Genomic DNA, 12148 nt, shown 5'->3' on the forward strand with positions numbered 1-12148 from the left:
ATAGAAGCGACCGAAGAAAGGCCCAAAACGCAGCGTTAAGTGCAGTCATCCTTTATGAACTGATCGGACAGATATATGTGTATGGCCAATGGTAAATAGAACGCTACAGGTTTTTTTGCCCGGTGCACATAGCTATTAGAACAAAAGAAACGTTTATTCGAAAAGGTATTTTTTATACGGTACCTTTAAAAGATAATATATATATATTGAATGATAATGATGGATTTCTTTCTTTTTTACCTCCATAGGTCCAACCAGAGAACACGCTACCATCTTGATCACACACTGCCTTATCCACCTTCTGGTCAAGACGTTTAGAGGCGTCCAACACCACAACATAGAAAGCTCTCCTGGTCAGGTAAATCTGGTGACAGGCGTAGTACGCACACTGTCCTCCAAAGTCAAAGAATGTCAGAGTCTTAGAGTCAACATTTGTAGTATTTACTTTTTCACGATTCTCCTGGCTTTTCCTTGCTAAAAAGAGTCATAAGATATCTCACACACCATCATTTTTTTTCATCAAAATATAATGAAAAAAGCAATAAAATAGTATTTTTGACATGTTTGTTTTAAGGATGTATTTTTCTGATCATTTCACCCCAAGTGGGTCTTCGTACATAAACATGTCGTAAAATGCAAACTGATAACAATTCATCAACAAGTTTTAAAAGTTTTATGATTCACATGTTAAACTATATTTATTTTTAAATAGAAAATCTTTCTATGTTGTATTAATGACTAAGACGTGTGCAAAATTATGATATTTACGACATAGGCCTAAGAAAGTCAACAAGTGAAATCGACATGATTGAGAGGGGAAGAAGACGGGGTCGCCCGTTTCAAAGCGACAGGAATGTCGAAGAGCCAACCGATACAAATTTTAGAACATTTAAAAAATTGTCGGTATCACAATTAGGCCTACAGGTACATTCTCGAAAGCGGTCCCTAAACATGCCAGCCAGGAGCGCCGAACTGTGTTGGCGACGTTCCAGTGCCAGTGGAAAATCGAAAATGTAGGTTTCTAATGCTTTCAAACTTATTGAAAGTAGCAATGTTTATGCATTATAGATACAAAAGTTTCAAAATACATAGTTTACACATCGTAAAATGAAACAAGGCATAAACATGTTACATAACGTTAGAACTAAGGGGTCTTCAGATGAAATTATCACACTTATTTTTAATATTTGGTGAATAAAACACATACTCTGACGCCTAAATGCCTTGATTCATTCTCATTAAATGCTGAAAAAGAAATAGGGGGTGGGGATATAAAAAATATAAAATTTTCTTACATGTACACTTACACCTACTTTTCATGCTTTGAAAAGGAACCATAATACCTAAAGAAATTGTGCTACAATTTTCTGAAAAGTTAAATTGTAGAAATATGTTTTCTCTGGTTTTTCAAGCAATTTTATAGGAAAAAATTTGCCTTTTTTTGACACCGGTGAACAACATTTTTGGGTACAAATTATCTAATTTGTGTTTATTTGCTCATATTTTGCTTTAAAAATTAACTTCGCAATACGTTCAAGTAAATTTTAGCCATATTACGTTTAAATTGATTGTATTTATAAGTTTATGAGGTATTTATATGGTCTAATAAGTTTTATTTTAATGAAATTTCCCATGCTCTGTTTTGGCCTGTGTTGGAGGGGTTGGATCTCTCTTAGATGAACACTAACGTACACTTTTTTGTCCTTAAATTATTCCTTGGGTATAACACTTTCAGAAAAAATATAAGCATGTGGAAAGTTTAATGCACGTTTTTTTCCGGGTATCAGAAGAATACATCCTTAAATTCATAGTATTTAAAAAAATATATAATTTTCTTTCAAATAACAAAGTACTAAAATTACAACACAGGAAGTAATTTACATGTATATGCATGGTTACGTATATCATTTTATTTCTACTGTCGACAAAAACATATCTATCATCCTAGCTGTTAAAAAAATCATGTTTCGCCATGCTTGTTTTATTTTAAATTGTTAAGAACAAGTCGCATAAATAAAGAGAAGTTTATTGACTTATTTTTTTTTTGGGGGGGGGTCACAGGTTAAAGTTTTTATGAAAAAATATTGGGGGAGAAAGTAAAAAAGAGGTCATATTTAGTGTGTGCAAAAAAGCCATCTTTCCCTAATTCTCTTTTCTCTCTCAGGCTAAGTAGCATCATTTTGTTACCTTTTAATGATCTTGTTTCATCACATATATCACATATTTCCTCATGAACCTCCAATCCCTCTGTAGATTTTATATCTCTAATATCTTCTTCACTGCATCCTAGCAGACGTTTAAGGAGCGTAGTTTTCCCCGCCCCAGCACATCCTACAATCATCCCCCGGGCGTGGTGGACTGTCTGTGTTCCTCTCTTAGCGTACTCCATATATCGCTCTCTGGCTTCCTTGTCCCACACTAGTATTTCCTCTGGGACTCTAACTATACCGTGTTAAAGAAAGAATTCACAAGAAAGATACGCATTTCCTTTTACTTCAGTTTCATGTAAAAAAAAAATTGAAATTTAACAGACTAGTCCGAAAAATCTGACGTTTTCCTGGCTTTTTTACGATTTTGGATATTTTTCATGCCAGGAAAACGTCAGAACCGGTGTAAAGACGAATAATGACCCCAATAGAATAATGACCGGGGGTCATTTTTCAACGACAAAAAATGACCCCCACCCGTAGAAAAAAATCATTTTTTGTAGAAAATGGGTCCTAGGGGGTCATTATTTTATATGTTAGTCCTATAAAATAATGACCCCATTGAAAAATGACCCCCTTTAAAGTGATACAAAATATACACTCTTTGATATCTTTTTTACAGCGAAACTAATTTTTACATTTTCTGTAACCAGAAAAATACAAAAAGTCGTATGAAATAATTTAGAGATTCACGTAGTCTTTCAAAGCTAAAATGGTGTTTGAAAAGAGATTCTTTAATTGTCAAGTAAATAAAATTTCTTTTTAATATTCCTCCTTTATAGAGTTTGCTTAAAGAATAATACTCAACTTGTTTTTAGAAATCAAGTCATGCAAAAATCAGGTTTAAATACTCTTCAATAGGAAAAATTAAATTTTTCCATCATTAAATTTTGAGTTTGTTTAAGTTTGGCAAATCCTACTTGACAATTAAAGAGGAGAAAATCTTTATCCCCCCCCCCAAATAAAGAACATTACGTTAAATGGAACAAAAAATAATAATAATAAATGAAAAGCAAAAATATAAATAAAACTTTATACCTTTCAATAATTCTGAAAGAGGCTCTAGATAAAATATTGAAATGAAGTTAAGCCTTCACACAAGTACTATCATATCATAATTTACTTCGCGCCATGATTAAAGCATACTTTAAATGTTGGTTGAGGTATACCTGAAAGTATTGTGGCAAAGTAACAGTTAAAAATTAGTAGAATAGTAGATTATTTTTAGCTTATTTTTAATTCCTTCTTATAGAAAAATAAAGGTAGGGTGTTTTTTTTTTTGCTTTTGTTCAATATCGACTTCCTTTTAAATAAGAAAGGGGGTGGGTATGTAAAAGACCTAAAAATATGCTCTGTAAAGCTATGGGCTAGTGTAAAATACACAGTGATTCTAATGCAAAAACTATACATGTAGACATAAACTTTTGATTTAGCACACAGTATTCATTACATTTCTTTTAACGTAGAACCTACTTCGTACGACTTCATAACTGGTAAATGTGTTAAACCTGTGCTAACCCATTAAGACGTCATAATTAATTTAATGCCACTTTTTACCGTACTTGACAGCAGCTTCAATGAAAATGGTAGAAAATACTGCATTTTGAAATTCAAATAATTCAATCATGCCAACATAATCTTAATTCAATTCATATATTTTTTGGTTTATAATGCTTAATGGCAATAATATTTCTGGAATAAGAGAAAATATGTAGGCACCTTTTATTTACTAGATCTAGACCTGAAGTTGACAAACCCAAGACTATCTAGTGTAATGAAATTACAATGTACATACAACTTTCGTAATAATTTGAATGGTATGTAACCATTTTCAAGGAATGCATAAATCGTAAGAAATCTTTAGTTGCCAGCGATTGAAGTGAATGTATTGATGAAATGTGTTCAAGTCAAAGATGTACGTGTTGTAGATCGTTTGATCGTGTGTACATTTTTTTGTGATATCTATAATGAAATGATGATCATTCCTTTTAACAATTATTTGTTACCTATTCATATTCTTAGTGTTTGATTACAATTTTTTAATTACATATGATCTTTTTAAAGTAAAAGTACAATTTCTGATAAATATTTAATCTGAAAGTAACCCCAAACAGTCATTTAATTATTAAATCCCGTGTAAGTGCAAAAAGGTCAAGAATATGAGTATCGGTAAATAGCCTATCGTTCATTAGTTAGAGGGGAAAGGTATATATTTTACTCATTTTCTGTAATCATTAAAGGAATGTTTTTCAGTTTAGTGTGAATTATTGGTGTGTGAATCACACAGACTTGTCACGTAGGCATATTTCATGAAGCGCGCTATCATGAAAAATATGCCTACGTGCAAGTCTGTGTGATTCACACACCAATAGTTCACATTAAACTGAAAAAAAAATTCCTTATATTTACATTTTACATGCTTTGAAGCAACTAAAATATGCTAAATATTTGAATTTCTCGCTGCCCTATATCTTTGCATCTTTACTAACGTCGCTAAAGATTCATTGTGACGTCACGTTAACGCACATTTCTCCGTGTAGATTTCTACGCGTGAGTATACCCAAAAATGGTTTTCAAATCAATTTCACAGTTGGCTTACTAGAAAATCACAGTGAATGTAAATATTTGGCTATGTTCTTCATCATATTGAAGATTGAAAACATTGTGACAAAGACTTCTAAAAAATATTTACAAATATAAAGTGCATAATTGACTAAAAATTATAGAGTTCATTTGACTATTTTTTTTAATGGTGGACTTATCTTTTATGTTAATTGAATGAAAAGAAATTATTCCTGATAAAATATTGTTTAATATTATTCAGTTAAAAAAGTTTATAAACGACGATGTTTGAAGAAGTATTTTTGTGATTTTTCATATTCCCTTTATGACAAGTACTCCTAAAAAATTTGAAAATGTGAAGTCGCAGTATGTAAATACCATACCAAGTTTCACAGCCTGTTCTAGATTAAAAAACAAGGAAATATATCATGATATCTTAACTGATTGATAAGCAAGTACTAATTTATCATTTTGAAAAGTTTGAAAGTCTTGTGACAAAGACTTTTCCGACATAGGTTCTACCTTTATTCTTGTTTTACTCCACCCTTTTACTCAGTTTTGAGTATATTTTTCAGAGAATTTAATATGAAAATCAAAACAAACATTTTCATTGTTGTAACGTCTTCTTTATAATGTATATTAATATGAAAAGATAATTGAAGACCATTTCTTTTTATGTCCCCGTAATCGAATATTCGGGGGTATATAGTTTTATCCTGTTCTTCTGTATGTCTGTCTGTCTCATCTGGCGGTTTGTTTGTCCGCAAAAACCTTAACCTTTACCATAACTTTTCATTTCTTGGAGCCATGACTTTCATATTTAATATGTATATTCCTTGTGACAAGACCTTACTTTGGGTACCACTAAATTTGACCTTTTGACCTTTACCTTGGAGTTTGTCCCATTTTACACAAAAATGCAAAATTTTTACTTTGGCCATAACTTTTAAACGGTAGATACTAGTACTCTCATGCTTCAAATATGTAGTTTTTTGGCATTACCTCTCATTGGATACTAAAAACCTTGACCTTTTGACCTTGACCTTGGAGTTTTCCGTACTTATGATTTTTTTTTACCTTGGCCATAACATAAGGGCTAGGGTATTCATACTTCACATATGTAATCCTTGTTACATTAAACATTTTCTTAAGAAATCATCAACTTTGACCTTTCAGTTTGAGCTACCTTTCAAAAATTTATCCTTGGCCATTACTTCTGAACAAGTGGTGCTAGGGCTTACCTATTTTGCAGTTGTATTTCTTGTGAGAAGACACTACTTTGGGTAACAATATATTTAAATTGCATTTAAGAAAAGTTTAATCTTCACTATGTTGCCATACAGGGGCATAGCTGTTTCACAAACACATCTTTTTATATATGAGGATTTGCGGATAAGAAATGGATACCTCAAAGCTTAACAGACGGACGGACGGATATCCCGATCACTATATACCCTCCCGCTTTTCAAGCGGAGGATATAATATTATATAATACTGCTGATTTTTTCTGTCAGTTCGATGATTTCCACCATCAAAAAACAATGTTTACCTAACCCTTAAGGCTTGATAAATCTTTTACTCCTTTAGGTTCTGAATCATTGCATTTACCTTACAATATGGCTATAATTGTATAATGTTATGAGATCAACATATCATCAGCTTATTCCCATTGAGCTCAAGTGAGCATTTTGGCCAATATGCTTCTTTATCTAATTTTTTTGCCCCCCTAAAAATTTTAGCTTTAATATACAGGGGGTCATTTTTCTACGGGGGTCATTTTATTTCACGTGGGTTCTGCAAATTTTTAGAGAAGTGACACTTTTTCTACGGGCAAAAGGGTCATTTTTCTACGCCGAATAATGACCGGGGGTCATTTTTCGCTGTCGAGATATGACCCCCGGTCATTATTCGATGGGGGTCATTATTCGTCTTTACACCGGCGCCATTAGGTACACTTGGAAGTCGCCGCCTCCAACTGCATGGAGGCGGCATTCTCGAGTTTATTTTAAATACTTGCGATCTGAATTAAATTTCAAAGTCAAAAGTTATCAATAGTACAATACTTAAAGAACTTACCAGTATATTTTTTATGGATCATTTATGAAAAAATTAATCCGTTGAAAAAGGTTTTATCACACTGTCGAGATTTGTCTTCGTTACCTGCATTTTAAAATCTTTCATTTCCTGTTACGAAATTTGGAGTGATATTTTCTTTTCACCGATATAGGTGAGTACTAGAAGCATTGTGCTTTAAATAAATTCTGATTTTGGCATTTAGTTCGGTTCACAAGTATTGAAAATCAACTCCAGTTGAAGACGGCGAAATTTCCAGTTTTCGTAATGGCGCCGGTTCTAACGTTTTCCTGGCATTTAAAATATCAAAATCGTTAAAAAGCCAGGAAAAGGTAAGATTTTTCGGACTATTAACAGACCTGTTAGAAGTGACTTCTTTTGACATTCTTAATAACTAAATTTTTATGATGTTGATATTGATTTTTTTTTGCACCAACATGTATTCAACTAAATTGCAATATCATTTTACTTAAATTTGTATCCCATCCTCCTCAATCATTCTCTTTTTATCTGTTTACGGAGTTTCTCTTTTTTTCAAAAACACCACTCTTATCTAATGTAGATTTGAAAGTATTTTTTTATCCTGCAACTACATGTACATGTACCCTTTGCATTGACCTAATAAAGGTATCCTAATAAACAAAAGCTTCATCCGGTCACTGCCCTAATAAAGCCACGTGCATGTATTCCGACGTTCTAAAAGCATTGGAACGTCACGTATACTGCAAAGTAAACCCATAGCGTCATAGTATCAAATGCAGGGATGTACCTATAGCTGTCGAAAATAGCTTGTTTTTGGTGGTTTAAATGTAAAATGTTGTTGCAGGATGAACAAAATAGATGATAACTGTCTTGAAATATAAGCGATATTTGGTATCGGGTTGAAAATGTAAAAGGGCTCGAAAAACCTCGCCGTCTATCACGTTTTCTTACCCTCGCCCAAATATTGCTTATATTTCAAAAACAGTAACCATATATTTTATATTTCTCAACATCAATGATAAGGATGTTAATGTCCAGAGGTTGAGTAATCAGATATGAAGATAATGAACAAAAATCCAGCTCTGGAGGAACAGGGTTTTCCTACTAAATATGATTATTACCTGTTACAATGTATTTCTAAATACACCATGATTTAATTTGAATCCATTGATCTTGAAGTGTGACCTACTATTTAAAAGCGTTGACCGTTGTCATAACTTTTGTATTAAAAGAGAATTAAAGACCCAATTTTTTTACCGTACGGTTACCTGAGGAGGGGGGAGTGGTCGAAGTAACAGTGGTGTTATTTACCTGGAGACCCCAAATACCCAAGATGTCAAAAATCTGTGTATACGTTGAGCACTGCACCAGGAAGTCTGTGTTTGGTAATCGGGGTCATCATAACGTGTTTTGTGTCTGGTTTTGAGTGAAACTACGTAAAATAATTATTTCGGTATGAAATTTATTTGTAAACTTAACGCATTCATCGTAATCATGGTAATGTTTTGAAGGAAAAAAAAATAAGATACATGTTTATCGTTTTAGAAAATGTTTTCCTTACATTAAGATAAATCACGAGTAAAAACTACAAATCAATAATATTTATCTTCAGTCTTCGATAAAAGAAATCACTTGGTTAAAAAGGTCTGAATATTGAAATAAAAAAAAATATTAATTCACCTATCCGTCGTGCACGTGAACATGCATTTACCGCGATCGGAATGTTTTTTCCCCCTGGCCAACACTGTTGTCCAAAATATTCCATATTTTTGATTCTTTGTGTGTTAACAAAATTTTATTGTTAGAAAGATTTCTTTTAGAAAATCGATCACTATTAATTATCTTCAAACGCGAGGAAATTCGAGCATTAATTCTGACATCAATTTCTGTACAAAATTGTGTGGATTGTAGCCATAGTACAAAATAAAACATCTTTTTAAAATATTTGCTATGCCGTTTATTAGTTCTGAATATTTTTCTTGTATCCCATTTCTTAAAATATTTTAAATCGTCGCCCGGACTTCCAATGAAGGCAAATAAAGCCGGTTTCTGTGGACGCGGTCTTTTTTTTCTACAGACAACGTGGACGATATAACACTTACAAGTAACAAACAGCAGTGGAGATAGAAAAGAAATATTTTATAATGTCAATGTTTTAATAATCTACCTTAAATTATTTTTTAAATAATATTTAAACATATTGGAGTTTTCTAACCCGTGTGTATACTATGCGAACATGAAAGAGTTTGACGCGTTACCAGGCAATTGTTTTCAAAACATGGCAAACTCAGATCATCAAGAAGCACAGGTAGCTGACCTGTCAATCAAATCCGAAGCTATTGTTTTTTTATGATTGACAGGCGGTAAATTATTGATCTTGAATCAGGTAGAATTTGGGGGCGTTAACATAAAATTGGGTGTTTAAATGAAATTCAAATTTCTTTATGATCATGTTACCTTCGGTTCAATCTATTTTTCAAAATTTAAGCATTCCTTTTTTTTTGATAACTTTGAAAAAGAAAAAAAAATAGGGCTATCATATTATACACAGTTATTACCTGTAAAAAAACCTTTCTATTTTCATAATGGTTTTTAACACCGGGACCCATCGTCGGAAACCCACGGGTGATCTCGTCTTTAAAGACAAGATCACCTGTGGGTTTCCGTCGATGACCGGGAGCATGACTTTGACGTTTGAAATACTTTTTGAAATCTTTTAACTCTCTTCATAACTTTTGATAGAGAAGATATAGTGCTTTCATTTTCACATATGAAATATCTGTGGCAAGATAATTAAAAATTACACCCATTTTCGACCACATCATCTTGAAGCTAAATTTGTGAACTTTCATTAAACGTTTGTTTTTCTTTGTCCACGGCGGCGAGATTGACTATTTCTCACGAAGAATAAAGAAAATCTTTAAATGAATATTACACATAAGGGACATACGGGATGTAGAGTTTAAGGCATTGACATGGCTATATATTTTTTAAATGAATATTAATTTAAGTTCATCGCGAGATACTTCACTAGAAGAAAAAAAACTTTCAGTGAAAATGAAAAACGGCTTTTAGTGACTTTTCGACGGCCATTCTGTCACTGAAGAGCAGTGAACCTTTTGTAACTTTCAGCTCACGACCTCATGATTACGGAGCGAGTTTGCGCTTCTACCGACCGAGCTACTCTAAACGGCTGGGCACATGTTGGTAAGCGATGATTTTTTGCATTTGGAATACAAATTTGTAAAAAATCTGTGCTAGTGAATTCTATAAGACCAACAAGCATGCATGCGCGTGGATTGTAAGAATTATGTGCTTTTTGAAGGCACTAATACTTGTGGATAGGTACGTCCGGTCCAGGTAGGGCTTTTAATTAATTGGAAGTTGACCTGCTCCAAAAACTTTAACCTGTTCACTTATCTGGAAAATGTAGGTCAGATTCAGCATCCGAAGGAATTGTGATCATATATATCCCTAGATGCATCATACACGCAAGTTTAGTCAAAGCAGGATAGTTACTCGGGAATAGACCTGCTCAAAACACTTAAACCTATATGGTTCATTATCTCTAAAACATTAATTTATTTCGTTATCATTGTTTTGTCTCCTACGGTAATAATTCCCCTTAATTCTGATGCGTTTGTCGATCGTCAACACGCGTTTCATCAACAGGAAACGAATGCAATTTTCTTCGATTTGAAGCTCGTAAGTTAACTTTAAACCCTCTAATTAATCTCAGGAATAAAAAAGAACATACTCTTAAATAGTAACATTTCCAGTGGTTTAAGAGTTAGGGCTCTTCTCTCTGTTGTTTATCCCTTTGAAATATATACTAAGATTAAAAATTCAATTCAATATTTTGTGGGAAAAGGAGGAATATTATGCTGCCTTATCATATTCAAAGTAACTGAATCTTTATATCTCGAATTCTGATATATTGATAATTAACTTTTAAAAATTCTTTTCAACCTCAAGAAATCCAGATTATCAAAGATTCTTTTAGAATTCATCTTTTATTACATTTTAATGTATAATTATTAGAGGTATAATACAGATAATACTCACAACGTTGACTGATCCTGATATGAATCTCCCGGTCAGACACGGTACAGTGTGAGATGATGTCCAGCTGTAGTTTCTCTATGAAGAGGTAGTACATCTTCTCCGGTTCGTTCGGTACATACAGACATTTCTCTCCCTCACTCCTTTTGTAACCCCAGGACCTGCAGTATTGTGATATCACGTCACGTGACGCCGTGGTCAGGAAACTCCAGATCACTGTCCTCCACCAGACACTCCGTAACAAAGGCGTACATGACGTCATGTCGGATGTCGTCTGATATAAACGTTGCCTCACCATTATGTGTTTTCTTGACATCACGCTGAAGGGATGTCACATCAACATTATCAGACAGAGAAATCTTTTTAAAATACCTTTCTCGTATCTTTATCACTATTGAGTTGAACGCCTCTCCTTTTACATTAGCAGTGTACTTGTCACACAACAGTAAACTGTAAAGAAGACATCTGTCCACTCCTAAATATTCATGATATTTGCCTAAATTGAACGAAATCAAAAAGTTAAATGGGTTACATGCATTACCAATAACAGGCTAGGCCAATGTATTAAAAGATTTATAAGAGCATATTTTTTCTTAGACAATTCTACTAAGTTTTTTTTTAATTTTTAGACAAAAAAGACAATTTTTGATAAAACATCATCTTTCTAGGATTGCCTTGTTACAACGCACTTCGAAAAATTACGCACTTTGAATTTTTTTTTCAAAGAGCGTTAATTTTAGGACGAAGCTAACGCATTTTGAAAAAAAATTATTTTTTTTTCAAAATGCATTAATATCGACCATATTAACGCACTTTGAAAAAATGTAAAGCTTGATCAATATTCTTACAAATAGTCAGTATGATAAATAGTTGACCCTGGATTGACAACATTTTTATGATAAGGTCACTTCAGGACCTGAGATATTGACGTTTTAAATATTTCAGGTTTTGATTTATTTTATAAAAGAAATGGATATTTTAGAAAAAAAAATTATTTCGTTTCTTTTTGAAATTCTAGTCTGTAATAGGTAAATGTAGGGGGGGGGGGGCTAAAAGTGACTATGAAAATTCTCTCTGTCTCATACGTTTTACTGTACTTAATAATTTCTAGTTTTCATCTGTTTTAAGTTAACTCATATATTGAAAGTTTTCAACGTCATACCAGTAATGTCCATGTTTTGGGTATAGCATAGGCATCGACAACGAACGAAGGGCAAGGGAGGCCATCTCAGCCCCCTCCCCCACTTGTTTTGAAAGATATA

The 12148-nt window shown here is 33.0% G+C and overlaps 1 protein-coding gene across 1 annotated transcript; it reads right to left on the reverse strand.

Moving 5' to 3' along the window:
* Nucleotides 1–240: 240 nt before the first annotated feature.
* On the reverse strand, nt 241–11148 carry LOC134271618 (uncharacterized; the record flags this gene model as incomplete). Its single annotated transcript, XM_062753821.1, has 3 exons — nt 10890–11148; nt 2188–2442; nt 241–474 (listed from the first exon to the last, which is right to left on the reverse strand). Coding segments are annotated over exons 1-3 (748 nt in total), but the record flags the coding sequence as incomplete, so codon positions are not given.
* Nucleotides 11149–12148: the final 1000 nt, after the last annotated feature.

The sequence above is a fragment of the Saccostrea cucullata genome, unplaced genomic scaffold, assembly GCF_032062105.1.
Source record: "Saccostrea cucullata isolate Sc308-1 unplaced genomic scaffold, CSIRO_AGI_Scuc_v1 ctg8863, whole genome shotgun sequence".
NCBI classification, from domain to species: domain Eukaryota; kingdom Metazoa; phylum Mollusca; class Bivalvia; order Ostreida; family Ostreidae; genus Saccostrea; species Saccostrea cuccullata.